The 24,735-nt window shown below is 41.2% G+C and overlaps 7 protein-coding genes, 1 long non-coding RNA gene and 2 other non-coding genes across 17 annotated transcripts in view; 4 read left to right on the top strand and 6 right to left on the bottom strand.

Moving 5' to 3' along the window:
* Nucleotides 1-830: 830 nt before the first annotated feature.
* Nucleotides 831-2,671, bottom strand: LOC104798438 (ubiquitin domain-containing protein 1-like). Of its 2 annotated transcripts, XR_769442.1 has the most exons (4): nt 2,406-2,671; nt 1,741-1,863; nt 1,290-1,543; nt 831-1,005 (listed from the first exon to the last, which is right to left on the bottom strand). XR_769442.1 is itself a non-coding variant. In XM_010520519.2 (3 exons), exons 1-3 carry the CDS (start codon nt 2,446-2,448, stop codon nt 1,362-1,364), a joined length of 348 nt encoding a protein of 115 aa, XP_010518821.1. In that variant the 5' UTR covers nt 2,449-2,671; the 3' UTR covers nt 1,047-1,361. The 2 variants fall into 2 exon arrangements, 1 of the variants encoding a protein (XP_010518821.1); XM_010520519.2 differs by lacking the exon at nt 831-1,005 and having other exon boundaries at nt 1,047-1,543.
* Nucleotides 2,672-2,772: 101 nt separating this feature from the next.
* TRNAG-UCC lies at nt 2,773-2,844 on the top strand. Its single transcript has one exon. It is a non-coding gene; the product is annotated as a tRNA-Gly (tRNA).
* Nucleotides 2,845-3,717: 873 nt separating this feature from the next.
* On the top strand, nt 3,718-5,746 carry LOC104798439 (ras-related protein RABA1d-like). The gene is made up of 2 exons (XM_010520520.2): nt 3,718-4,117; nt 5,116-5,746. Exons 1-2 carry the CDS (start codon nt 3,897-3,899, stop codon nt 5,546-5,548), a joined length of 654 nt encoding a protein of 217 aa, XP_010518822.1. The 5' UTR covers nt 3,718-3,896; the 3' UTR covers nt 5,549-5,746.
* Nucleotides 5,747-7,243: 1,497 nt separating this feature from the next.
* On the top strand, nt 7,244-9,070 carry LOC104798440. Of its 2 annotated transcripts, none has more exons than XR_769444.2 (3): nt 7,244-7,797; nt 7,889-8,457; nt 8,619-9,070. It is a non-coding gene; the product is annotated as an uncharacterized LOC104798440 (long non-coding RNA). The 2 variants fall into 2 exon arrangements; XR_769443.1 differs by having other exon boundaries at nt 7,251-8,077; nt 8,218-8,457.
* An 819-nt stretch (nt 9,071-9,889) lies between these two features.
* Nucleotides 9,890-11,692, top strand: LOC104798441 (receptor-like protein 51). Its single transcript, XM_010520522.2, has one exon. It carries the CDS (start codon nt 9,934-9,936, stop codon nt 11,248-11,250), a length of 1,317 nt encoding a protein of 438 aa, XP_010518824.1. The 5' UTR covers nt 9,890-9,933; the 3' UTR covers nt 11,251-11,692.
* A 671-nt stretch (nt 11,693-12,363) lies between these two features.
* On the bottom strand, nt 12,364-15,230 carry LOC104798434 (pentatricopeptide repeat-containing protein DOT4, chloroplastic). Its single transcript, XM_010520516.1, has one exon. The coding sequence runs from the start codon at nt 15,156-15,158 to the stop codon at nt 12,540-12,542; it is 2,619 nt and encodes an 872-aa protein (XP_010518818.1). The 5' UTR covers nt 15,159-15,230; the 3' UTR covers nt 12,364-12,539.
* Nucleotides 15,231-15,423: 193 nt separating this feature from the next.
* Nucleotides 15,424-17,149, bottom strand: LOC104798433 (60S ribosomal protein L11-1-like). Its single transcript, XM_010520515.2, has 5 exons — nt 17,047-17,149; nt 16,839-16,946; nt 16,572-16,614; nt 16,275-16,470; nt 15,424-15,811 (listed from the first exon to the last, which is right to left on the bottom strand). The coding sequence occupies exons 1-5, from the start codon at nt 17,047-17,049 to the stop codon at nt 15,613-15,615; spliced, it is 549 nt and encodes a 182-aa protein (XP_010518817.1). The 5' UTR covers nt 17,050-17,149; the 3' UTR covers nt 15,424-15,612.
* An 84-nt stretch (nt 17,150-17,233) lies between these two features.
* TRNAE-CUC lies at nt 17,234-17,306 on the bottom strand. Its single transcript has one exon. It is a non-coding gene; the product is annotated as a tRNA-Glu (tRNA).
* A 131-nt stretch (nt 17,307-17,437) lies between these two features.
* LOC104798431 (probable LRR receptor-like serine/threonine-protein kinase At5g45780) lies at nt 17,438-21,277 on the bottom strand. 4 transcript variants are annotated; one of them, XM_010520508.2, is made up of 12 exons: nt 21,001-21,277; nt 20,561-20,648; nt 20,294-20,426; nt 19,963-20,034; nt 19,618-19,761; nt 19,450-19,521; nt 19,298-19,357; nt 19,118-19,191; nt 18,874-19,023; nt 18,439-18,777; nt 17,949-18,340; nt 17,438-17,866 (listed from the first exon to the last, which is right to left on the bottom strand). In XM_010520508.2, the coding sequence occupies exons 1-12, from the start codon at nt 21,172-21,174 to the stop codon at nt 17,546-17,548; spliced, it is 2,019 nt and encodes a 672-aa protein (XP_010518810.1). In that variant the 5' UTR covers nt 21,175-21,277; the 3' UTR covers nt 17,438-17,545. The 4 variants fall into 4 exon arrangements, with proteins under 4 accessions (XP_010518810.1, XP_010518809.1, XP_010518811.1 ...); XM_010520507.1 differs by having other exon boundaries at nt 18,871-19,023; nt 21,001-21,202; XM_010520509.1 differs by lacking the exon at nt 19,298-19,357 and having other exon boundaries at nt 18,871-19,023; nt 19,118-19,159; nt 19,463-19,521; nt 21,001-21,202.
* A 66-nt stretch (nt 21,278-21,343) lies between these two features.
* Nucleotides 21,344-24,735, bottom strand: part of LOC104798432 (shaggy-related protein kinase eta) — a 3,908-nt gene continuing 516 nt past the window's right edge. The window contains exons 2-13 of one of the 3 annotated variants that reach the window (XM_019200689.1): nt 24,695-24,728; nt 23,850-23,942; nt 23,694-23,753; nt 23,340-23,612; nt 23,174-23,248; nt 23,002-23,058; nt 22,738-22,878; nt 22,595-22,645; nt 22,413-22,508; nt 22,210-22,293; nt 22,009-22,110; nt 21,344-21,922 (exon numbers count right to left, since the gene is read on the bottom strand). In XM_019200689.1, the coding sequence (XP_019056234.1) occupies nt 21,827-21,922; nt 22,009-22,110; nt 22,210-22,293; nt 22,413-22,508; nt 22,595-22,645; nt 22,738-22,878; nt 23,002-23,058; nt 23,174-23,248; nt 23,340-23,612; nt 23,694-23,753; nt 23,850-23,942; nt 24,695-24,709 (1,143 nt within the window). In that variant the 5' untranslated portion in view covers nt 24,710-24,728 and the 3' untranslated portion in view covers nt 21,344-21,826. Of the gene's footprint in view, nt 21,923-22,008; nt 22,111-22,209; nt 22,294-22,412; nt 22,509-22,594; nt 22,646-22,737; nt 22,879-23,001; nt 23,059-23,173; nt 23,249-23,339; nt 23,613-23,693; nt 23,754-23,849; nt 23,943-24,119; nt 24,410-24,694 lie in introns of those variants that run through there. The other 2 variants (XM_010520513.2, XM_010520514.2) reach the window with 2 other exon arrangements.

Raw genomic sequence — 24,735 nt, 5'->3', positions numbered from 1 at the left:
TATCCACCGTTACAGATTGAACTGGTCATTAATGCGAAGCTTTTCTACGCCTTGACGTTAGAAAAAGAAAATGAAAATTGAAGAGGTCCAAAAATAACGAGTATATGATTATTATTTTGTGGTATATTGCGGTAGAGAGGGGTACGTAGTGTAAATACACACGACAAAACAAGCAAAAACAACAATATATATATATCATATGTAATAATTAGATATGAAACTCGAGTTGCAGACTTAATTAAGCAGGTTGGACTTTATCACCAACTTACGCATTTAATTTCTTATCTATGATAAAAAAAAAAGAATTATCATTAATATTCATGTGCCTATAGTAACAATCTTTTTTTTTTGATAATATTTGCCCCAAGTGGTATAGTAGGAGTGGTATACATGGAGCGTGTAACAAAAATTCCGAACGTAATCTTATAAACAAAAACTCCGAACGTAGTACACCTCAGAGCACTCATCGTGGAACGTCGTGTGTGTGTGTACATATACACGCATATGACCATTTCTCCATATTTTGGGACCAAAGGGCATGCATAATAAGGAAAACATTGGATGGTCCCATACATACTATATGGTCTGTCTTGTAACCCAATGAGGCAAATGTTTTTTGATCTATAATGTGTTTCTTTTTGTAACCCTTTTAGCATACTTTTATATATATATATTCCAAACACTAATGTAACACATGGGAAAGTCAAAGTCAAATCGTTGCAATGAAATGCTTGGTCTTTTGTTTTTGGACCAGGTACATATGTCATATATTTTTTTTTTAAATAAAATAAAACCAAAGTGTAGGGAAAAAAGGTCCAAACAGAAATATATGGTGGGTTTAATTAATTACATGCTTATAGTCTAATTACATAAAAAGAAGTAAATGATGGGCTGGGTTTAGATAGGCATAGATAGAGTGGTGTGAGGACTGACCGAATCTGAGTTTTTTTTGAGTTTGATGGTTTCCGAGCTTTCAGTTCAGAGTGGATGCAATCATTTCTCTCTCTGCATCGTTAGACCAATGCTTGCTTAGACCCTGTGTCATCTTTTTCTCAACACTTTTTGCTTTTATAGTTCACAGATGGATTATCACGTGTCACTTTGCGGCGCACTTTAATTCACGCCGGCGGCAGCAATGTTCACCGCCGGCATCCAGCGACGGTGACGACACGTGGAATGGAAAAATGTGGTTTTTTCCATCCCACGCAATTTTCAATGGAGTGAAGATTATATGCATTAAAATGACAGTGAGAGGAAACCTGTCATTGCTATCCTAACGAGAAACTTACCCTCTATTGTCGGGTGTTCAGAGAGTTTTTTTTGTGTGTGTGTGTGTTGTGTTGCAAGTGGAGAATCTTAACCTAACCCCTGATCAGGTTAGAGGGCTCGCTCAGAACATAGTTGGGAAGCTCATATCTTGCGCCTCTCTCGTCGTAACATATTGTGAGGTCTCTGTTCTGGACGATCACACCCGCACTATCCACAATTGCCTGAGCCATCGTCAAATCTGCTTCAGCAGCAGCCCTCAGGGCATCCCATATCTCTGGTAACCCATAAAAACACATTTTAAATCTGTATGAGCCTATAATGAAGGTGACCAGCATGAACATGAATGGAAAAGCCAGAAAGAGACAGCTGAATTGCCCCGTTAGAGAAATCATGCAAATGGAACATATGCTATTTCAAGACATCTTCTGCATTCATTTGGGCAGTGGTTTGTATCAAGGCAAACACAAATACCTCTTTGACCGCCATAGTGCGGAGCAGTGTCCCAAAATTCTTCACGCATACTTTCAAGTCGCGTCCTAGTGATTGGCTCGGGATGTACCCACGGTTTAGGTTTCCGGATCTTAATCTTCCTCTCTGTTGATAAATCAGGACGTAATATCAATAGATAGACAGACACAGAACAAGCACATATTCCTGTTTTCCCAGATGAAGTTGTATCAATACGACAACCATTGAACGTGACAGAGAACAGGCAGCAGACAAAATATATAAGAATTCCTACATCACAGTGCAATGTAAACGATCAAGCTATCATGTGCACACGATTCAACCATCACATTGTTCCCTCATGAACAATAGAACAATGCAAAAGAAACTAACAACGTAAATGCCATTAAAGCAAGAAATGTTCATCAATGCATGACAGAAAATTAAGCATAATGTAAGACCTCAGAAAGAACAATTTGCCTCATAATTACTCCAAGAATCGCTGTACGGCAAAAGAACAACAAACGGAACCAGATTCTTAAAAATTTGACAACACATATAAAAATTTTCAGCACAATTTCAGCGATCGACACCGAATTAGATAAACCCTACGCACAAACTGAGAAATTCAAAGGAACACCAGACAAAGTTTAGAGCGAAAATCCAGGACAAGAAGCAATCCCAGTCACCTCCTCCTTCAGATTTGGCAAGGGACGAACTGATGCACCCCATTTCCGGAACAGTTGGCGTTTGACACGAAATCGAACAGCCTTCGAAAAAGAAAACGGAATGCGAGCAGAGACTCGACGGCCGGCGCCGAACGGGGACGCTCGGACGTTGTCGACTATAGCAAGGGTCTCAAAGGCTTGAAGTCAGTTGCGGCAGAGACGGTTGGAGTACCGGCATGGAGATGCGGCTGAGGAGTCAGCGAACGGACTAGAGGACTTAACCGTCTCGTCCGTTGCGACTCTGGTTCGTTGAAAGCGATAGTGACTTGGATTTATGGTGTCGTCAGCAAAATCAAACAATAAAAATAATTTTGAACATAAAATAAATGCGTCTGTAGTCCAACGGTTAGGATAATTGCCTTCCAAGCAATAGACCCGGGTTCGACTCCCGGCAGACGCAGCTTGCATTTTTTGTTGGGCCAAAGATTCGGCCCAAATCTAGAAAAGCCCAACGTTCCACCATTTTTATTCATTGGAAATTTCTTCTGTTTTTTTTTATAATTATTTTAAACAGAATCGAAATGATTTCAGATATCTTCTGTGTATATATATACAATCTTCTTCTTTTTTTTTTTCCTTCTATTCGGATATATAGAGAAAAAAAATGAAACATCAGAATCTACATCTACAATATATGGAAACAAGATAATTTATATAGGAAAAAAGAATATAGTTGTGTGTTTATGTAATCATTTTATTTTCTCTTTCTATAAACGCATTTGGAAGAATCTTCTACTTTGTATATTATTATTTGAGCTACTTTTTTCGCAATTTGAGTTAAGATTATGTATCCAAAATTTATCTATATTGTATATTTGATTTTTTCTCAATATTAGGATTCGGTAGCATTAAAATGTGGAATGCTTGATTTATTTTATTTTTTCCCGAATTTTAGGATTTTCTAATAAATATTGAATCAAACAAAAATTAATAGTAGTTATTTTGAAAATACCTTACAGAAAAATATGATAAATGATAACTGGTTATATATATATATATATTTATATATTCTGGAACTAATAGTCTTCAATAAATTCTTAGCTTTTACCAATGTAAACATGATTACCACTACTTAAATCCCTTTTCAAAAATAAATAAATAAATGAATCTAGAAAACAAATATGAACACTTGAAGGTCGGAATTACCCCGAAATTGAACAAAGAAAAAACTGGAAACCAGAATGCTCAAGCAGGTGCTTTTGGTAAATAGCTTACCAAAAAAACACGTCTTTCCCTATGAGAGCTTTCCGATGAAAAGAAGATCGGATTCTGTTGAAAAAAAAGGGAAAATCTTGAAAAATCAAAAAAAGCGAACCCGAAGTCCTTCGGGTCCTTGAGCTAGAAATAAGCGTGAAGGGTTCCTCTTTCTCTCTTCGATTTCACGGATCGGAGAGAAATTTAGGGTTTTTACGTTGGTGGGTCGAAGTGAAGGCTTTCTCTCGAGCAGCGTTAATGGCGGGGGGCGGAGCTGATGACGACTACGACTACCTTTTCAAGGTGGTTCTGATCGGTGATTCCGGTGTGGGCAAGTCCAATCTGCTCTCGCGGTTCACCAGAAATGAGTTTAGCCTCGAGTCGAAATCCACGATCGGCGTCGAATTCGCGACTCGGAGCTTGACTGTTGACGGGAAAGTCATCAAAGCCCAGATTTGGGATACTGCTGGCCAGGAAAGGTCTGATCTCTCTTATTTCTGTTCTCATTTTCCGTAGTCACTTCTGCATTTCCGCGATCTGGGTTTTTGGTACTATTGGTTGCAGATTTAACCTGGATTTTAGGGAACTCTTCCTTGTTAAGCATACAAATTTAGGTGGGAAAGTTTGTTCCCTGTTGCTATTTCAAATCTTTCTGTGGTGGTTGAAATTTTCCTGGGTTGGGGTGGGTTTTTGAATTTCTGGCATGATTTATATGTAAATGTTCTGTCAGATTTGTAGCCGTAGAACTAAAGTTAGGGCTTTAGCTAGAATTCGTGGAAGACGAGATCTGGATCGTTTCAATTGTAGATCTGGTAGTAATTTCTGAGATGCTATGAAGTTCCAGTTTCACTCTACTTTCCAGGAATCTGGTTACAAACCTGAAAACTTTACAACTTTGCATGTTTTTTGCTGAATAACTCGTCAAGCTTCAAATGAAGCAGTTTCCTTATCTTCATCTCTATAGTTTTGGTTAAGCACCTTGCTGTTGTTTATTCTGGGATTTTGGAGTTCCTTAATCCCGATCTGTTGGTGTGGAGAGGAACTCAACTCCTAAGTCTAAAATAATCAGCTATTTCTGAGTTCTGTTGATAATTGTACGGATCATTGGTAGATTCTTTCATTTCTGGCAATCCTCCTCATCCCAAATGGAAAAGATGACAGTTACTTTGTGATTCTCTAACTGTTTTGTGGGCATTGTTGCTGTTTTTACTAGTGAATTTCTAAAGGTTGGACTAAAAGTTTCTATCATTGGTCAAATATCTAACTGGATCTTGTATTTTCCTATATTTAGCCGGTACTCTTTAGCTTCTTCTCTCAAGTTTAGAGTATGCTATTGCTTATCTGACTTTCTCTTCTACTGGGTGCTTAGTATAATACTGTTCTCAGTATTTAGTTGGTTAAAGTTGCTAGCTTTTTTAGTTTATGTATCTTTCTCATGGCAGAGGTGTTAACTAACTAGTTTTGTCTGAATCCGTAGATACCGTGCCATTACGAGCGCTTATTACCGAGGAGCTGTAGGAGCGCTTCTCGTCTACGATGTCACTCGACACTCCACCTTCGAAAACGTGGAGAGGTGGCTGAGGGAACTCCGGGACCATACCGACCCGAACATAGTAGTAATGCTTGTGGGCAACAAATCCGATCTCCGCCACCTCGTGGCCGTGCAGACAGAGGATGCTAAATCATTTTCCGAGAAAGAATCTCTCTACTTCATGGAGACCTCGGCCCTTGAATCCACCAACGTCGAGAACGCGTTCTCGGAAGTTTTAACGCAGATTTACCATATTGTGAGCAAGAAGGCGATGGAGGCCGGGGACGAGGCCGCGGCCAATGTACCTTCGAAAGGAGAGAAGATTGACGTGAGCAAAGATGTTTCTGCTGTCAAGAAAGGTGGGTGCTGCTCTAATTAGGGTTCTTGTTGGAAATGTGTTTCCGTTTTTTTTTTTTTTTGTTACACCTGCATTCAACATTCTTTGAAGGGCGACTTGGTTTAGGAACAAAGGTGTTTGCTGTGTCGTGTGTGAAGAAGATCTTTATCTTAGTTGTTGTATTCCGGTTTGATCTGATATGGTTCCGGTTAAGCCGGTTTTATCCGGTTAAGTGGATTATGTTATGTTGCCAATCTTTGTTCTCGTTGGAAATTTCCATACCTTTTAGTTGGAAATTAAAAATCCGATTTCTTTGAATATTCTATTTCCACAGGAGAAAGCGTGTTTGACCTTTCTTGATCGACCGGGAATTCTTTTTAAAAACTTACACATACATGTTTTTTTAATACATGGACGTTCTATTATATGATAAACATGGATATGAATTTTAAAATATTTTATAAAATATTTGGATTATAATAATACTCGCATTTAAACATGAGGCGCCAGTTTCATATGTGTTATTATTATGATATATAATTTGGTTAAAGGAGTCTTTCCGTGTAATAGAAGCCAGAGGCCTTTTGTATAAAAGGGACGTGTCCATTGCGAGTGAAGAATATTCGCCCACCATTCAGAAGGCGAGAGTAATTAACGGAGAGAGAATCATTCTCCGACCATCGTGTTTTCGTTTTCTCAGTCAACGACACTTCTGAAACAGAGCAGCCATAGATGGACATAGACCAGACCCTGAAGCTCTTCGATTCCGTCTGGTTCGAGACCGAAATCATCTTCAAGAACCAGACAAAACATGCCCATCAATTTCCAGAATACTCGTGGAGACACAGAGGGACTCCTTCCGGAACGACAAAAGCAGGGGAAGATGATGATGACGAAGATGACGATGACGATGATGATGGCGAACACAGGGGAGGAGAAAGCAAGGAGAGATCAAGGAAGATGAGACTGTCGGAGCTTGAACTGGAGGAGCTAAAAGGGTTTATGGATTTAGGGTTCGTATTCCCTGAGGAAGACAGAGATCCGAGATTGGTCTCTCTGATTCCCGCGCTGCAGAGACTAAGTAGAAGGAACTTAACTGACGGAGGAGATGATGACGAGTACAGAGACAGCAACCGACCGGAGGAGTCGGAGATCTCGGGGCCTTATCTGTCGGAAGCTTGGGAAGATAAAAGCAGCAAGAGAAGGAAGAAGAAGAAGAAGAAGGAGATGATGAAGAAGAGTCCATTAATGGAGTGGAGGTTTTCTGGTTGGAATCATCAGATGAATATTAAGGGTAATCTGAGATTATGGGCTTATTCCGTTGCCTCTACTGTTAGATGATCATTGCAGCTTTCACATTTAGATCGGTACATAGTTTAACTCTGTAATCTATTTTTTTTCTTTATTATATCAAAGGTGTGATCTAATTATGATAATTGTCCGTGGTTGGATTTATTCAACATATGAATTCAATTGTATTCCAATCATCTACGCAAAATGCGTGTGCGGATAAGGGCATTTTCTTTATGGTCGGTTGCTAGTGATTGACCTGCCAATAATCTTGAAAATACCCTTATTCCATTTACGACTTAATCCATTTTATATATATATATATATATATATTATAAAAAGACAAGAAATTATCGAACACGAATTTCAATCTATCGTTTGACCTCGTTATACATGAATTTTGAACTTAATAATCATCTATAATTATCCACAAGAATACGGAAAAAATAACGCCGAAGGAATATTCCGTTAAGAAAATGACGGCCAAGACACTTTCCCGCCAAGAAAATAACGCCACAAAACCTAACGACTGTGACGGAGATTCCAAACGTCCCTTGTCTCACCCGGATTTTGACAGTCGAAGACGACGCCGGCGACGGGGAATCTGTTCCCAGATCCGGTACAGAAGCTTCCCAACTTCCGATCTCCACCAGCCACCGAACCCTCAGAGACATCTCTTTTTCCTCCTTACAAACCCTTCATGGCGGTCCAAGTCCAGCTTTGTTAACTCACCACATCTTCAAGTCCTGATTAGGGTTTTCTTCCCCTTCTACGCGCCGAATCTGCAACAGCGATAATTTACCTAATTCCGGGAAATCGAAGATGATGGAGCCGGGGGTTTCGATCTGCAGCACCTGCGGCGATCAAATCGGTCTCGGAGCCAACTGGAGACTTGTTCATCGGGTCCAACAAGCGTAATTTACCGATCTGCGAGGCTTGTCTCGAGTACGAGACCAAAGAAGGTCGGAAAATCTGCCTGCGCTGTGGTAATCCCTACGACGGTAAAAAAACCTTCTCCGAGCTTATTGAAATTGCTCAACTTTGAAATTCAATTTGGTATGATCTGATCGTGATGGCTATGGGCATTCAAAGAGAACTTGTTGGATGATGCTGAAACAAGGAAGGACCTCGAGTCACCCCGGAAAACGCTCCTCTGAAAATGCTATAAATGGTTCTATATCGCCATGTGAGGGTCGCAAGTTTGATCTTAAATCTTCTCCGGCCACAGGGATGCTGAAATTCTTACTTGACATATAAGCACAGTCTCCGCAGTTGGCAGTGGTAAGAACCCCAATTCTCTCTTGTTCATTTTCTCGGATAATTTAGGGACTGCAACCATTTTATCATGGAGATCAGAAGATAGATGCCCGAATATTGATGGCAGCAAAAGAGGTTTTGCTGAAGAGGTTTAGACTATACAGACTAGGGGATGCATATGCGTGAAGAATTGAATGGTGGATATGGAAGAACAGGGTAGAGAGCCCGAAGGACAAGAAAAGCTATAAGAAGAAGAAGAAGAAGGACAAAAAGCAAAATGATGGTGAGAATGAGGCTCAGATTCTGATGTTTGATCAGAATCACGGCTTAGTTTCCAAGGCCTAGAAAACACTTGAAGAAGGATGGAACCCCGAGGCTAGGAAACAATGCCCGGGATGATTCAGGTATTGCCCATAAGTTTCTCTACCGCTAAACCAACCGAAACATAGTTTTCTTTGATGTAATTATCTCTACAAATCAAACCCATTCTTCATTCAGTACCTGTACAACTATAGGTGAATTTTGGGTTTTCAGGATCTTGGGAATCCTTTTGAATTGATTTCAGGTTAACACGAAGGGGCTTGATGGGATTCAAGAGCCTGTCCAATACACAAGAACTTTATGGTTAAACAGTCCTCCATCTAAACCTAGAAGTTAACCGGATTCTTCCTCTTCTTGATCATATGCTGATGCCCGATAAAAGAAGAAGCAGACCAGAGATCCTTTTGAGGTTTATAGAGATGCAAAGCGAGAAGAACTCGATGTTGTCATCTTAAACCTCAGAGATCTTGACAGTGAGTTGATTTTTCTAAATATTTGGAGCATTGCTATGGTTTGATCTTGAAGCAAAAGGTTTCCCTACGTGAGCCTCTTCTTTCTCCTATTATTGCTTCTTGCTTCTTGGGGACTCTCACATGGCTGCTTTTTCCACAAGTTAATGTTTTCGTGTTTATATAATATGATTGAATTCTTTCATTGAAGAAACGGAATGATATCATTTGTTACCTCGGGGTTTCATAAGGTTGATGTAATAATAATAATAAAAAAAAAGTTTCAACATCAATTAGTTAGAAAAATTGGAATAAACCAGCACATTAATTACAAAAATAGGAGAAACTTTGCCCTAAATATACACATGAGAGAGATTTATGCATATCCCCATTTATATCCCATTTCGAGGAATTTGGGGATAAAGTGATAATGGTTTTAACCTTAAACTTAATTAAAGCCAAAACTCTGATCCGAAGCTTCTAGTAGTCCCAACCAAATCTAACAAAAAATTAATTAATAATCCCCGGAGCTCCAACGGATAGATCGTATTTTGGTTAATATTTTCCCATTAATAAACAAAATTTGTACGAGGGGTAAAAGGAATTCTTTTTATAAAAGGGGCATTTACATGGTTTATTGGGTTTGCAAAAAGATATATTCTTCTTGTCCCCACTTGGTCTGACTGGTTAGAAGAGAGATATTTGAAGGAATAAAAAATACCTATAATTTTTATTTACATTTCATTAAATAGAAATTTAAACTTAGGATTTGTGAAATTCGGACGACAATACATCATATGATTATGAAGAGATCTATGGTTAGTAATTCAATGCAACACAATTGAAGTCGATGCGGCGGAGAGAGAGAGAAAAAGAAGAGAAGAAGGTCAAAACTGTAATTAAAGCCAAATCGAAGACCAGTTTATTAAACTCCCAACTGCCATGTCCGAGTTACTTTATGCTGATAGGATTGGAATTACAACCCCTCGTGGTTGCGTGATGTAATTCAAAAGTTTTAACTCCCTTTTATAAAAAAAAAAAAAAAAAAGAAACTTATTTACTTTACTTTCCGACACTCCCAAATCTCTCTCTCTCTCTCCAGTCTCCACCATGAAGCTTCTTCCGTCGCCGGCATTATTCTTCCTCCTACTCTTCATCGCCGCCTCCGTCTCCGCAGCACCTGCCGTATCTCCAGCGAGTTCTCCGACGGAGACCCCCTCCCGAGCTCCTCCTCCGACGGCCCCCTCCCGAGCACCTCCGACGACCTCATCCTCCCCACTAGACCCGAAACAGCTCGAAGCCCTCGAATCTCTCAACATTCCCACCGCCAAAAACCCCTGTGACCGCCGTCCCTCCGCTGCATCCTCTGCTGTCGTCACCTGCGACGGTGGATCTCCCTTCCGCCACGTCACCGGCATCTTCTTTACCAACTGTTCCTCTGACCTCTCTATCTCCGCCACCGCGCTCCGAGCTCTCTCCCCTTCTCTCCTGTCTCTCTCCTTCCTCGACTGTCCCTCTCTCTCCCCTCCGCCACGTTTCCCTGTGTCTCTCCATTCCTTCTCCGCCGTCTCCTCCTTCCTCCGCCGCCGTGGCCTCTCCGGCGTCTCCCTCGCTCGTCTCGTCAACCTCACCGACCTCACTGTCTCCTCCGTCCCTGTCTCTGCCTCGGGCCTCTATGTCATCCTCGGAAACATGCATAAGATCACTTCCCTCACCATTTCCAACGCAAATATCTCCGGAAGCATCCCGAAACACTTCCACTCGAATCTCACCCATGTCGATTTGTCCAATAATCTGCTGAAAGGTTCCATACCCACTTCCATTACCCTTCTCTCCAACCTCCAATCCTTGAATCTGACCCGAAATTCGCTCTCCGGTGAGATACCCACCGGCATTGGAGATCTGATGTGGCTTAAAAACCTGTCTCTGGCGTCGAATAGGTTGTCCGGAGCTATACCTGACGCGATCTCGTCTATCCCTGGGCTGACCCATTTGGATCTGAGCGGGAACCAGCTAAACGGCACTGTCCCGAGCTTCTTCTCCAAGATGAAGAACCTGAAGCACTTGAATCTCGCAGACAATGCTTTCCATGGAGTATTACCCTTCAATGCGAGCTTCTTGAAGAGACTTGAAGTGTTCAAAGTGGGCGGAAACAGCAACCTCTGTTACAATCACTCTGTTCTGTCTTCGAAAATGAAGTTGGGCATTGCTCCTTGCGACAAACACGGCCTGCCCATGTCGCCGCCACCGCAGAAGGAGGACGCTTCCGCTTCGGATTACGATTACAGCGATAACGGAGATGGTAATGGGAAGAAGAAGGAAGAACACCATGGTCCTAACAAGGTCGTGCTTGGAGTCGCCATTGGCCTTTCTTCCCTTGTGTTCTTAATCGTCTTCTTGATACTTCTCGCTAAATGGTGTGGTTGATCGAAAAAGCCCTGATCTTTGGGAGTGATTAGGGTTCTTTCGGGGCGAGGAGGAACACCAGTAAACCAAGAGTACTCCTGGAGAGAACCGAACCGGTTCTCCAGAGCCAATTGGAAATTCCGGTACCAATCCCGATTTAATTTTCGGTTTTGTTATAAAAATTACACGATGAAATTGGTTATTTGTTTGTGGTTTTCTATTCTACGGTGCTTGTAATTGGTTTTTTCATTTTCCCACATTGATCGGGAGAGAGAATTATTAGGCAATTAGAGTATTTAATTTCCTTTTATTCTTCAGTTTTGCCCTTTTGAAATTGTGGTGTTGTGATTATGATTACAGACATTAATTATGGTTGTCTAAAGAGCACTTCTACCATAGGAGTGTTAAAGCATTATTTCTGTAATAATTGTTCTGTAATCTGAATTTGTATTTTAATATTTTATTCAAATGTTTTTTTTTTAATTTTTCTATTTACATAGAAAACACAAATATAGAGTAAAATTATCGACAGTTTAGTTTGTTTTTGGTCATGCATTATTATCTTTTGTGCACATGTTGTTAGGTCAAAATGATATGTATTATATATGCATGCATGTGTATATGGTGAATCATGATATTGTTGGTCCAAAATGATGTGATTAAGAATAATTGAAAGTCATTTGATTGGTCTCAAGAAATGGATTTTGGCAAATATCAAAGGGAAAAACATGAACAAAGAGAATAAAATAATGTAGCTATGATTCTCCTTATGTCTTTCTTTGAAGCAATGGCGCTATTATGAACTTGTCATAGCACCAATCAAATCCTCCAGCCTGTTCATGTCATGTTAGATTTCACACACACAATATATAGTTGCGCGGAAAGCCCGTCTATATCTTGCTTAGAGCTAAACATCGATGCCCGTCCAAAATCTCCGAGGATTGACATGAACTCCGAGCCTGTTGCTTCGAAAGAACAACCGGCTGCTCCTCCAACTGGGGTTAATGATGTCTTCTGGGAGCAGTTTCTGACAGAGAACCCAGGTTCCACCGAGCAGCAGGAAGTTCAGTCAGAGAGGAAGGACGCGGAAGCGAAGAAGGACGGAAACAACGGTAGTAAGACGAGCGATTTATAGAAATCTCCAACATGCATTGATCCCCAAATCAACCCAATTGTGTAAAGAGAGATCAATTCTTTTAACACACAAGGGAAACCCAATTCAAACCTCTCCGCAGAAGTATGCTTCGAATCCTTTTGCATAGAACGGGGAAAATCTATACACAGAGTTTACATCTTGGATAGCAGCAAATTCACCAGAAACCTCTGCAAGAACAATGGCCATCCGTAAAATGGTGAAACCGGTTCAGATCCCTTAGCACGATCTCCCGTCTGGTGATCTTAGACATGAACTTGGCCATTTCATGGCAATCTCCACAAACTCTAAGATTCTTCGTGACCCTGATGATTTTTCCATGTCCAGAGCTCAGAATCCCTAAGGCCATGGCTAATTTCTCACTGTGGCCACATAGAGCAGCTTCCTTTTCCATCTCTTCCGCATCTATCAGTGCGTATTTCGTTAGAGGCGAATACCCTTCTTCCATCATTCGAGCTCTTAACCTCCTCAGCAGAGCTTCTATCTTCTCGGTCTGTGGATGTGAACTATCCCCAGATACAAAGATATTAACTTTGCCCTTGATCTCTATCCAGCTACATCCCGGGTTTTTTCTCAGCCCTCTCTGCCCGATCCTCTGTCTTAGCCTTTTCACTTCTTCCCATTTCTCTGCTTCTGCATAGATATTCGCCATAAGTACATAGTATCCTGTGTTCTCCGGTTCAAGCTCAAAGACCTTTTCCGCTACTTTCTCGGCTAGCTTGACATCATGATGTATCCTGCAACCACAGAGCAGAGCTCCCCAGATTGTAGAATCCGGTGGAATTGGCATTTTCTCGATGAATCGATAAGCTTTTGACAAATTTCCAGTTCTTGCGAGCAGGTCAACCATACAAGCATAGTGTTCCAGTGTAGGCTCGATCTTGCATTCGTGTCTCATGATGTTAAAAAACCTCCACCCTTCATCGAGCAACCCAGAATGACTACAAGCATACAGTACAGAGACGAAGGAAATTTCATCGGGCTCAATACCCGCTTTTCTCATTTCATTGAACATATCAATGGCTTCATTTCCAAACCCGTGCATGCCATATCCAGCTATCATCACAGTCCAAGAGACCAGATCCTTGGAAACAATATCATCGAAGAGCAAGCGGGCGAATTTAAGTGCTCCACACTTGGCATACATGTCTACGAGTGAATTAGCAACATGCCGATCAGAGAAATACCTGTTTCTCATTATGTAACTGTGTATCTCTCGACCTTTATCAAAAGCAGCAACACTTGCACAAGCCGGAAGAACACAAACCATCGTCCTCTCATCGGGTCTCGACTGGCATTCTTCCAACATCGCAGAGAACAGGCTGAGAGCTTCATTAGCAAAACAGTTCTTCGAGTAACCGCCAATGACGGTATTCCATGAGACGATATCTTTCACGGGCATCTCAGAGAACACTAAACGAGCCTCTTCCATGCTTCCGCATTTTGCATACATATCCATGAGGGCATTGGACACAAACAGATCAAAATCCATGTCGTTTTCCCTTATCCAATCATGGACTTGCCCACCTTCTTCTAATAGACCATTACGAGCACAACAGTTGAGGACCGCAGTGACAGTGTAAACATCTGGGCTGATACCTTCCTTCTCCATTTCCGAGAATAACTTCACAGCCTCACCAGCCAGACCTTCTCTGGCATAACCAGCAATCATCGATGTGTATGAAACAGCACTCCTATCACTCATCTGCTCGAAGACAGCCTTGGCTGAACCCAGATCACCACATTTCGAATACATATCGAGCAAAGTATTACAGAACCGATCTTTACAAGCAAAACGAGTTTTCAACCCGAAACAATGCACTGCTCTACCTAAGGATATAAAACGGCAATCAGCACAACCCGAGAAAACGCTAACCATAGTAGCCAAATCAACATTTAAGCCTGATAGTAGCATCTGCACAAAAATAGTAAGCCCTTGTTCAGCCGACCCGTTTGATATATACCCATTTATCATGGAATTCCATGATATAACATCTCGTTCAGTCATTTCGTCGAACAGCCTACGCGCGCTTTCAACTCTCCCGTTCTTTAAATAAGATGCCATCAGAGAATTCACCACGGAATTGTAGTTTCCAAACCCAGTTTTCAGAACATAACCATGAAGCTGCTCTCCTCCATTAACACTTCCCAGAACCGATAAGCTCTTAGATATAGAGGAAAATGTATAATGGTCCGTTTCGATTCCGGAATTCAGCATTTTCTTGAATAATCCAATGCTCTCGCGGAAATCTCCAGTTTTTACGTACTCATTTATCAAGAGATTCCAGAATAATGTCTTCTCTATCCTGGTTAGATCAAAAACCCGTCTCGCTTCCCGCAAATTCCCACAATTTACGTACATAAGAACGAGTTTCGATCCCAAGTTCGCATCTATCGCGAACCCATTAGCACGGATGAAGGAATCAACTTCTCGACCATGATTCAGAGACTTCGAATCGGCACAAAGCTGCAGCATTGAGCATAATGTTCTCGGGTCGATCTCCGGTTTTGAAGAAGTGCGAAGCAGTTCCGTGGCACTCTCAAGATTACCCGCTTCGCAGAACCTCCGAATTTGGGTGTTTGAATTGGAGAAGCTGCGAACAACGGTTGAAACTGAATCTGAAGAATCTCTGCCATCGAGAGATACTGCTCTTGAGGAGGGTTTAAGAGAAATTGAGCCCTTTTGAGCTCTGGCAACGCTATGGCTATCCCTGTGCCTGTAAGATATGGCATGGTGAGGGAGCGGGAAACAGACGCTTGAGTATAGATGTGCCATCGTTTTCTCAGTTTCTCTGTGCTCATCCGACAAGGAAACGCGGGAAAAGAGAAGAATCCAATCTAACAGTTTGATGTTTCGCTTCAGTGCTTGCATAAAAGAAGCAATTTCCGCCCAAACTGAAAAGATAACCGGGCCGTTAAATGGGCCTAACCAAAACGGGCTTAACATTAGACCCACTCAAAGGCCCATTATATGAAAACCATTCACAACTCACCAAACGATGACAAAAGTTGGCCTGGATATCGCTCTATGTACAAATAAATAAACCTTGGAAATCTTGGGATTTGGCACCATTAGATTCCAAAAACATGTTCATACTTTAAAGCATTCATAGGATTCAACCAACTGATGTAAAAAAAAAAAGAACTGCAATATGAAATTCTTAAGATCCAGAATTCTAAGGTAAAGCCAGCAACAGCTAGACCAAAACAAAATGTGAGGTAAAAAAGGTTTAACCAGTGATGTTCTGAGACTTGTTGAGGATAACACCTTCGTACTTGACTTGGAACCACTTCATGGCGTCTTCCTTGGTCACTCTGTGCTGAATTCCGACACGGGCCTTGCATCTGCGGCGACGGGCCACACGGTATCCCGGCCGTTCCAGAACCACGTAGAAGTCCATACCATAGATACCGGTCGACGGGTCATACCTATAAAGTTTGAAAAAGTTCACAAATTCAATAAAATTTTGTAATCATCTTCACATCTTTGATTCCAAAGCAAATCACACAATCATCATAGAGAGAATTTCTTAAGGGCTCCCTAACAAAATACCCTTGCTAAGCTAATACTTCCAATTATGGTACATTATCAACAATACCAATGAGGGCAAGACAACAACAGCAACTAGGAAAACATACAAAAGCTATGAAGAGCTAATGTTTCTCACATGGTCGCCAATGTACAAATTACATCTCCAAATTCGAGCTTCCGAAAGAAATATCAATCAAGAGGAAACAAGAACCATTTAGTCTTAGCATAAGAAATGGCACCCAAACCCAATCATGGGAATCATCAAACGCAGCAACTTCTACAAAAGCCACACGCAAGCATGTCCAAATTCAATCACAGGCGTAATAAAAAAAGCCAAAGCACCGCATTAACAAAACTTACTTGATTCCAAGATCAATATGCTCCTGAATACCGAACCCGAAGCAACCAGTGTCGCTGAAATTCCTCCTCAGAAGCTCGTACTCCTTCACTTTCAAACCACTCTCAAGGAGCTGCATCGCTTTTTCCCCCCTCACCGTGACATAGCACGCAATCTTTTCATTACGTCTGATACCAAAAGACCTCACAGTGTACCTCGCTGTTTTATACACATGTTTTATATATCACCACTTAGATTATAATGGCATGGAAAGAACACTAGAACAAGATGCGATAGCCTCCAAGAACACACCCACTTACCCTTGGAGAAGACAGGGGTTTGACCACTGAGTTGTTCCAAGACCTAGAATGACCAAATGCCCTGATTTTAGATTTTTTAAAAAAAACACCGGATGGGTAAATAAAAAAGTTGATTCTTTCTCTCGTCATTCAGTGTTTCGGAATTTTCCCAAAGTGACATGCAAATCTATGCGGCATTCGAGACTATGCACAGAATAAGAGAGAAATGATCTAGAATCCATGTTCTCTGATTTCTGAGTCAGTAATTTTCTGGAGAAACAAACAGACCTTGGCGGCACGGGTGAGGCGATCACCACTCTCACCGACGGAGATGTTGAGGACGAGCTTCTGAACCTTAATGTCCCTCATGGGGTTCGAGAGTTTCTTCTCCGACGCCTACACCAACAGGAAGATAATTATAAAAACCCAATAAACAGAAAATCAACAAATGGAAGAATCTATCGGAGAGGAAAGATAAGAAGAGAGATAGAGAGACCATCTCAGAAGATCGATACGAGGAGCTGGAGGAAAAGGGCGGATGGCGGACGAACTCTGGAACGAGAGCGGAAAGTGAGAAATATATGAGAAAGGAAGCTAGGGTTTTTCAAACGAAACGAAATGACGAAAATGCCCTCAGTTGGATTAAAATAAGAGGGACGACCATAAGGGGCAAAAACAAAAAATTCCGTTGCCGGGACTCGAACCCGGGTCTCTCGGGTGAGAGCCGAGTATCCTAACCATCTAGACTACAACGGATCTTGCTATCGATAAGTTCTATCGTATTCAATGAAAGAAAGAATTTGATTAATTTATTTATTCCTTTTCTAAGATTATCCCTGTCTTTGTTTATGTCTCACACTATTATTGACCTAAGCCGAACATAACCGTGGAACAAAAGAATGAAGAATTCGGACATCAACCAAAACTGATATACAGTTGCAGAAAACCAAACAGTGTAGTATACATTTCTCATGGTTTGTTTGGCTGTCTTCACATCAGCGTGGTCCGGAGAGCTCAATGGCTTCAATAACGAAGGAAGAATCTTCATGGCCTCCACTGTAATTCCTAGAGACACTCGGGACCCTATCCTCGTATCCGCCTCTGCCTCCGCCACTCCTTTCCTCGATCCCCGACTCATCCACGAGACCTTCAAGAACCTTCAACACTTCCGACATCCTCAGCCTCTGGTTTGGATGCGGCTGCGTGCAGAGTAGAGCCAGCTCCACTGCCTTCTCCATCACCGTCCCCTCGAACTCCCCCTTCAGATCTCTGTCCACCATCTCTTCCAGTCTTTCCTCTGCTTTTAGTGTTCTTACCTGATCCAAACAAATTCAGGGTCTGCCTCAAAATCCTCTGTTTTCGCGCAAATTCACTGAAGGAAGTGTTTTGTTGGCTTACCCAGTTCAGAATCATTCCTTTTCGGACATGACTGTTTCCCTGCTCCAGCATCTTATGTCCTGTTATGAGTTCCAGAATCAGTATCCCAAATCCGAAAACGTCGGTTTTCTCAGAGGACTGTCCAGTGGAAAGGTACTCTGGAGCTATGTGACCTATTGTCCCTCGTACTGCAGTGGTGACATGTGAATCTCTCTGGTCCAGAAGCTTTGCCAGACCAAAGTCTCCTACAACTGCTTCAAATGTCTCATCGAGTAAGATATTTGCGGCTTTTACATCTCGGTGGATAATCTTTGGATTGCATTGCTCATGCAAGTACACCAGCCCACGAGCTGCACCCAGCGCAATCCATATCCTCCTGTTCCAATCAAGGGACGGCTTTTCTCCACAATTGTCTGAAAAAAAACCCGACAAAGGACACTTATGTTGGGAATATGTAGAGCATTACTGTCGTTTGTATTGAAGAGAGAGAATGGGAAAAAGGGAAATGAACCTCTAAGGCGATCAGCAACACTTCCATTTGGCATGTAAGGATAAACGAGCAACCTCTCCTCCGGTGTCATGCAGAATCCATAGAGGCGTAAAAGGTTACGATGAACAGCCAATCCAATCAGCTCAACCTCTGTTTGAAACTGAACTTCTCCCGTATAATTTGGATCTTTCAGTCTTTTAACTGCCACAACCGTTCCATTTGAGAGATACCCTTTATAAACTACCCCGAACCCGCCTTGTCCCAGGATGTTCCTTGGACTAAAGTTGCTTGTGGCAGTTTGCAGCTCACGAAAAGTGAACCTTTTCAGATGCCCGATTTCAAATTCATAATCTTGCTGCACTGAAAAATCCACAAGGATGATAGAGTGTTCCGTTAGTATTCATCATTAGAGCCAAAGGTTGGAAAGGGAAAGTGACAGGACACAATACTTAATACCGTATGATTTGGCGAGACGGGATCGATTCCAGAGCACCCAGAAAATGACAAACATCAGAGACACGATAAAGGCAACACCGATGCCAAAGGCGAAAGAGAGAACCCAACTGTGATGGTTGTCGCTCTTGTCCTTTTCAGACAAACCAGAGACTGCATATATATATTGTCACATGTTAACAGTTCATGTTTTTACGTAAAACGGTAAAAGTACTTGCAAGTGAAGAATTAGCATGTTATACTTTACCGTCTTTCAATTTTGTCACATTAGAGCAAACCTCTTCAAGAGCTGAAGCACAAAGAAATGCATTACCAGCAATCCTACAAAAGAAAGGTCCTCTAATCCGTTAATACACACATCACAGAGAGGCTTTAGGACAAAGTTTTAAGAAAGATAACGTTAATAATCATTCACTACTTATGTTACCTGTAATCTTTCGCTAATATATTTGGAGTCGGTCCACTCAGGTTGTTGAATGAGAGATCCCTAGTTAAGGTTTTGTTAAAAAATCAAGAAGCCTAAGAACTATCATGCTAATAGAAAATCGATACAAATTTATGAAGCAGAACAACACATACAAGAAAGAAAGACCTGTGAGGTCAGCAACAAGGCGAGGGATTTGTCCGGATAAAAGATTTCTGCTGAGCCGCCTGAAAAGCTTATAGAAGTGATGAGAGTTGAAATGCAAAGCCAGAGAAAAACATTTATTTGGGAGCTCAAAGCATCACTAAATATCATATACTCACAGGTAATTTAGACGAGTAAGAAACCCTAAAGAACTCGGGATTTCACCGCTAAGCTGATTACCGGAGAGATCGAGGGTTTCAAGCTCGGTAAGTTGCCCTAACTCAGAAGGAATGGGACCTGTTAGTTGATTATTCTGCAATAGCCTGCAAACACATACACAAACAAGGTAAACTAATCCACGTTATGTCTATGTTCTATCATTACATGGACATAGATACACAAACCAGTTCACAAGATGCTTGACATGGATATACATCTATGGAACATAAACACAAGGAAAAAGCTTCAAAGATTATCCAAGAAATGGAATTTCTTATAAACCATTACTCAAGAAAGAGACTGACAATGTTCGAAGATGAGTAAGCTCCCCAATGCTAGCTGAGATTGTGCCCGACAATCCCTTACTCGCCATCTCTCTGCATTAGAGATCCAAGATTATGAATTTACAGGACACAACCAAATATACAGATCCAAAATATAGTTTTTTGGGCAACAAATCCTCGTCTATACACATCGAAAGCTAGCAGAATGAGAAGAAACTCCTACTGAAAACACATCCATCTTTCTGTTTCTCATCAATGTCTTATGTAGAGAGGAAACTTTTGTCCAAAAACATACGTTTTCTGGGCAACCAAACAGAAAATAAACCAAGCGAATCAGAGAACGATAACGTACATAGAAACAACGAAGCCCTCGGCTGAGCAACCAACCATGTTCCAAGTGCAAGGATCAACAGAGTTTATATCCCAACCCTCCATCACTGCCTCATCATCTCTCATCTTGTTCTTCACTGACATTAGTGCCGCCACTGTAAAAAAAAAACTTGGTAAAAATTAGTTGCTAATTTCAGTGTAATCAATCATTACTTAACGGTATCACAAAGGAAACCCAGAACAAAAAAAAAAAAAAAGAGGATTTTGTGGTTTTTTCTGATGAACTCACCTTCATAGTTAACACCCTTGGGCGAGAGGAGACTGTCAGTAGCAGAAATAGAATCGACCCAACAAAACAAACATCCTAAGAACAGAAACTTCACCACATTTTCCATCAGAAGTGTAAGAAAGCCAGAGAAATCTCAGGATTTTTTTGGGGGATGGTTACCAAAGTTCGGTTTTTTGGGACAAAGGTTTCATTTTTCAGCAGTTTATCACCAGGGTTTTCCCCCATTGTCTAGGGCAAGTCAAAACCCATTAAAGAAAACAACGACGAAGACAGATTAGAAAAAATGAGAATTCATTAAATTATTTTGGTGGGTTTTGATCTATGAGAAGATCCAGAGGTCGAAGAAGACAAACAAAAAAAATAGCTTGTGGAAGCGGGAAAATCCTCGAGATAAGGAAATTGACAAAAAAGTGTCCCCTTGTCTCCGCTATTAGACTTACTGTGTCCGATGGCCAAGACCTGATCCTCTGGGGATGGATCCTACGGCAAGGATGAGAATGAGACAACGACAAATCTCGACCGTTGATCTGATCATACCTTGTATCTATCAGACAAATCACAAAATCACACGCACAATGAAAAATTTGGGAACTTGATACTTGAACAACCGACATGTGAAGACAAATTATTAAGTTCACTCATCTACTTCTGCACTGCATTTCAACGTCAACACCCTTCATTTATGGAGATAACCCTAAAGGGTAGGTGACGACAATTCAATCAAAAACATAACTCGGCATTGAAGGTGTAAGCACCAAAAAAAAGACAAGTCTTTGTGAGTTGTCTCAGTAATAAAAGTCATAAACAAACCACCTCATGAACTGGTAACAACGCTTTGCAGGGAACAACTGTTCAAGAAGGCTAAAAAAGCGAAAAACATAGAGAAGTAAACCCAGCAGCACCATTTTCAGACTGATCAACACTTCATCTCTCGACCCTCTGCTTTAAGCTTAATATATATCTGACTAAATCATTTACAGATAAAAAGATGAAAGAAAACAGAGGGGCAAGTCTTTTTTTTTTTTTCCTTCAATAACTCTTTTAAGCTAAAAGGAGAAGGGAGAGAGATAGAGTGTTGTGGGGGGAATTCGCAGATATAGCCGTGTTACCGCCTAACCTGTCTGAACAAGACAGTTTTTACGTTTCTGGGATTGGTGAGGGAGCTTCTTAAGCGAGCATCGGGTTGCCACTTGTCAAACATCATCATCTTGCTACATATATTCATATAAAGAACTCTGGCCTGCGTCCAGGTGGATGAAGGATTGTTTATGTCCCGGTTGGATGCAAGAAACTGAGACCCAATTGTCTCTTGATATGGTCGGGTATCAACTTGGTGACCAGCTCAGGTGATGCTCCTGCTATCTGTTGATCATGAACATAAGCATTCAAGTTCTCTCTCTCTTTAATTTTTTTTTTTTTTTTTTGAGGAAAAGTACAAGAGAGAGTACCTCTTGTTTGAAGTTGAAGAGAGGAGGGAAAGGCCGTCCATTCGGGAGACGGGCATTAGGTTCTCGAAGTTCATCAAAGAATGGATGAGCACACGCTTCAAGCTGAAGAACAATATCGTTAAGTATATTAGGTTTTCTCAGCAGATTTGCAAAATGTTCTAAAGCAACCGAAAAGGGGAAATGAAAAATGATTAAACTCACAGCTGTGCATCTAAGGCTTGGAGAGTATTGGAGCAACCTCGATGCAAGATCAATGGCTTCCGGAGGCATCCTTTTGTGAAAAATCTACACAAAATGAGAGCATTCGATAAGAACGAAACCAGCAGCAAAGCAAAGTACAAAGGCCGTGACTTTATTTTTTCACGAAGAAACTTCGATAATAGTTAATGATGAAAAAGGCAAACCTTGTGCCAAGGATGTGCCTTTATCTGCGGAAACCTAAAATCTGTATAGCTTGGGTTCATGCAACGGATTTCTTCCCGAGTTGGTGTACCAAGAACCTGTTCAAGCAATTATACATGAGGATTTCTCGCCAATGATGCCGCTACAGACATAATTTACCAAGTTTCATAATCAAATATTTCACCTTTATAATCTCTACGAGCTGATCCACAGCGTTTTCTCCCGGAAATAGTGGCTGTGAAGGAACAAAATACCAAACTGTGAGTGAAACTCTTTCCATGGAGTGCATAGGAGAATCTAGAGAGGAGAGAGGAGAAAACTCCATACTTGACCCAGAAGAAGTTCGGCAAGAACACAGCCAGCCGACCAGATATCAATGGAAGTTGTGTATTCGGTGGCGCCAAATATAAGTTCAGGGGCACGGTAGAAACGAGAACAGATGTAAGAAATGTTGGCTTCACCTTTAACCTGATCACAAGAACCACAACGTTGATGTCTGAACTTTTGGAAAGAAGGGAAATTGCCTCAACCGAGCAAATATGTTACTCATAACGATTTAGCAGAAGCTTGGGGCAACATGAAGAGACATACCAACTGTTTTGCGCTTCCAAAGTCACAGATCTTGACCTGATGAGTGAGAGGATCGACCTGTGGAAACCCCGAAAGCATAATTTAAAAAAAAACGAAAGCATAATTGAAAAATAAAATGCGGAAACTCATTTGTTTTTTCTGTACATCATTTTTATTTTCTAGAAATGCATACCAAAAGATTTTGAGGCTTTAGATCTCTGTGACAAACGCTGACAACATTGTGGATATATGCAAGTCCCCGGAATATCTGCAAGTCAAGGAATAATTAACCAAAACGATGATCAAAGAAAAACAAATCCCTTCATATCAATTTTGATCAGGAAATTCTTGAAATTTACCTGATACATATAAAGTTTCACGTAGATAAGCGGCATTCTTTGATTTGCGCTGCTATAGTGCTTCAGCACCCTATACAAGCTCTCGGGCACATACTCCATAACCAAATTGAGAAAAAGCTCGTCTTTACTTGTGGTGGAGAAGAAACAATGCTTCAAAGAAACCACGTTCGGATGATCCATCACACGCATTAACTGCAGTTCTCGATTCTTATATCTCCTGTCTTGCAAAACCTTCTTTATGGCAACAGTTTCCCCAGTTTCCAAACACTTTGCCTGTTAAAAAAAAAGACAACTTGAGGCCCGAAAACCGACATATCGAGCAAGATTCATTACAGAAGAGAGGTTGCATTATACCCGGAAAACTATCCCGAATGATCCTGTTCCTACAACACTCTCGGCCATGTAACTCATTGTCTACAGGTACAAGAGCCAGAAGAAAATTGTGTCAGAGCTCAAAATAGAGGGACTGACTGGCAGACAAACAAAGCGTATTTGGTAACCTATAATTACCTGTTTTGGTTCTCCATTTTTTCCTCCGATCGTGGTGGAAATTATGTGACCAGTAACTTGATCATGCCCATCAACTACAGCGTCCGACATCTCCTGCAAGACGAGCATATTCAGGTAAGGAAAAAAATAAATGAAACCTGCTTTAAACGATCATCGATAAGATTACTGCACTTTATCAAGCAAGGAGACAGATAAAGCATAGGACATAGAACAAATGGATAAATGTTCAAACCAAGAACAAGCAAGACATCACAGATCGAGACCGACAACCTCAGAGTCAGTTCGGTAAGACCCCGAAAGCTAGATCGCCGCTACAGAAGCTAATCACGGAATCTAAAAACCGAAAGTGACCCACTTTTGGAAACGGAAAAAAATCTCTGAGAAAAGAAAAAGTAGCTTAATTTCAACACCCCCAACGATTTTCACCACCTCGAAGCTTCAAATCAGGTCTTTTTTCTCCTCCAAGTAACCCAAAAACAGTTAGATCGTTAAAAGGGGAGTACTTTGCAGAACCTAGAAACCCTAAACAACCCTTCCGAGAGCTCAGAGGATCTCAAGGAACATCTTACAGAAGCTCAAACAGTTTCCGAAAAAAATCGAAACTGCACCCTGGTCTGTACTTGGCAATCTCTGATTCCGTTAAAAAGGCGGAAGAAAACCAAAACTTAGAAAAGTACGGACATCTCCGAACTTGCCCTTTCTATCAAACACCAAGAATCTAAAAAGAAATGAAAACCAGGTGTAAAAAACAAAACGAGGGAGAAATGTGGAAACCCCTTTTCCCGGAGAAAACACAATGGAATCTCAGCGGAAAGATAGAAAAGAAAGGAAACCCAGGTGCTTACCTTATCATCAGCCATGGCGAAAGAGACGCAAAGAGGGAAAG

Source organism: Tarenaya hassleriana, unplaced genomic scaffold, assembly GCF_000463585.1.
Source record: "Tarenaya hassleriana unplaced genomic scaffold, ASM46358v1 Cleome53, whole genome shotgun sequence".
NCBI lineage: Eukaryota > Viridiplantae > Streptophyta > Magnoliopsida > Brassicales > Cleomaceae > Tarenaya > Tarenaya hassleriana.
The sequence above is the reverse complement of the archived record's forward strand: the minus strand, read 5'-3'. Positions and strand labels throughout refer to the sequence as shown.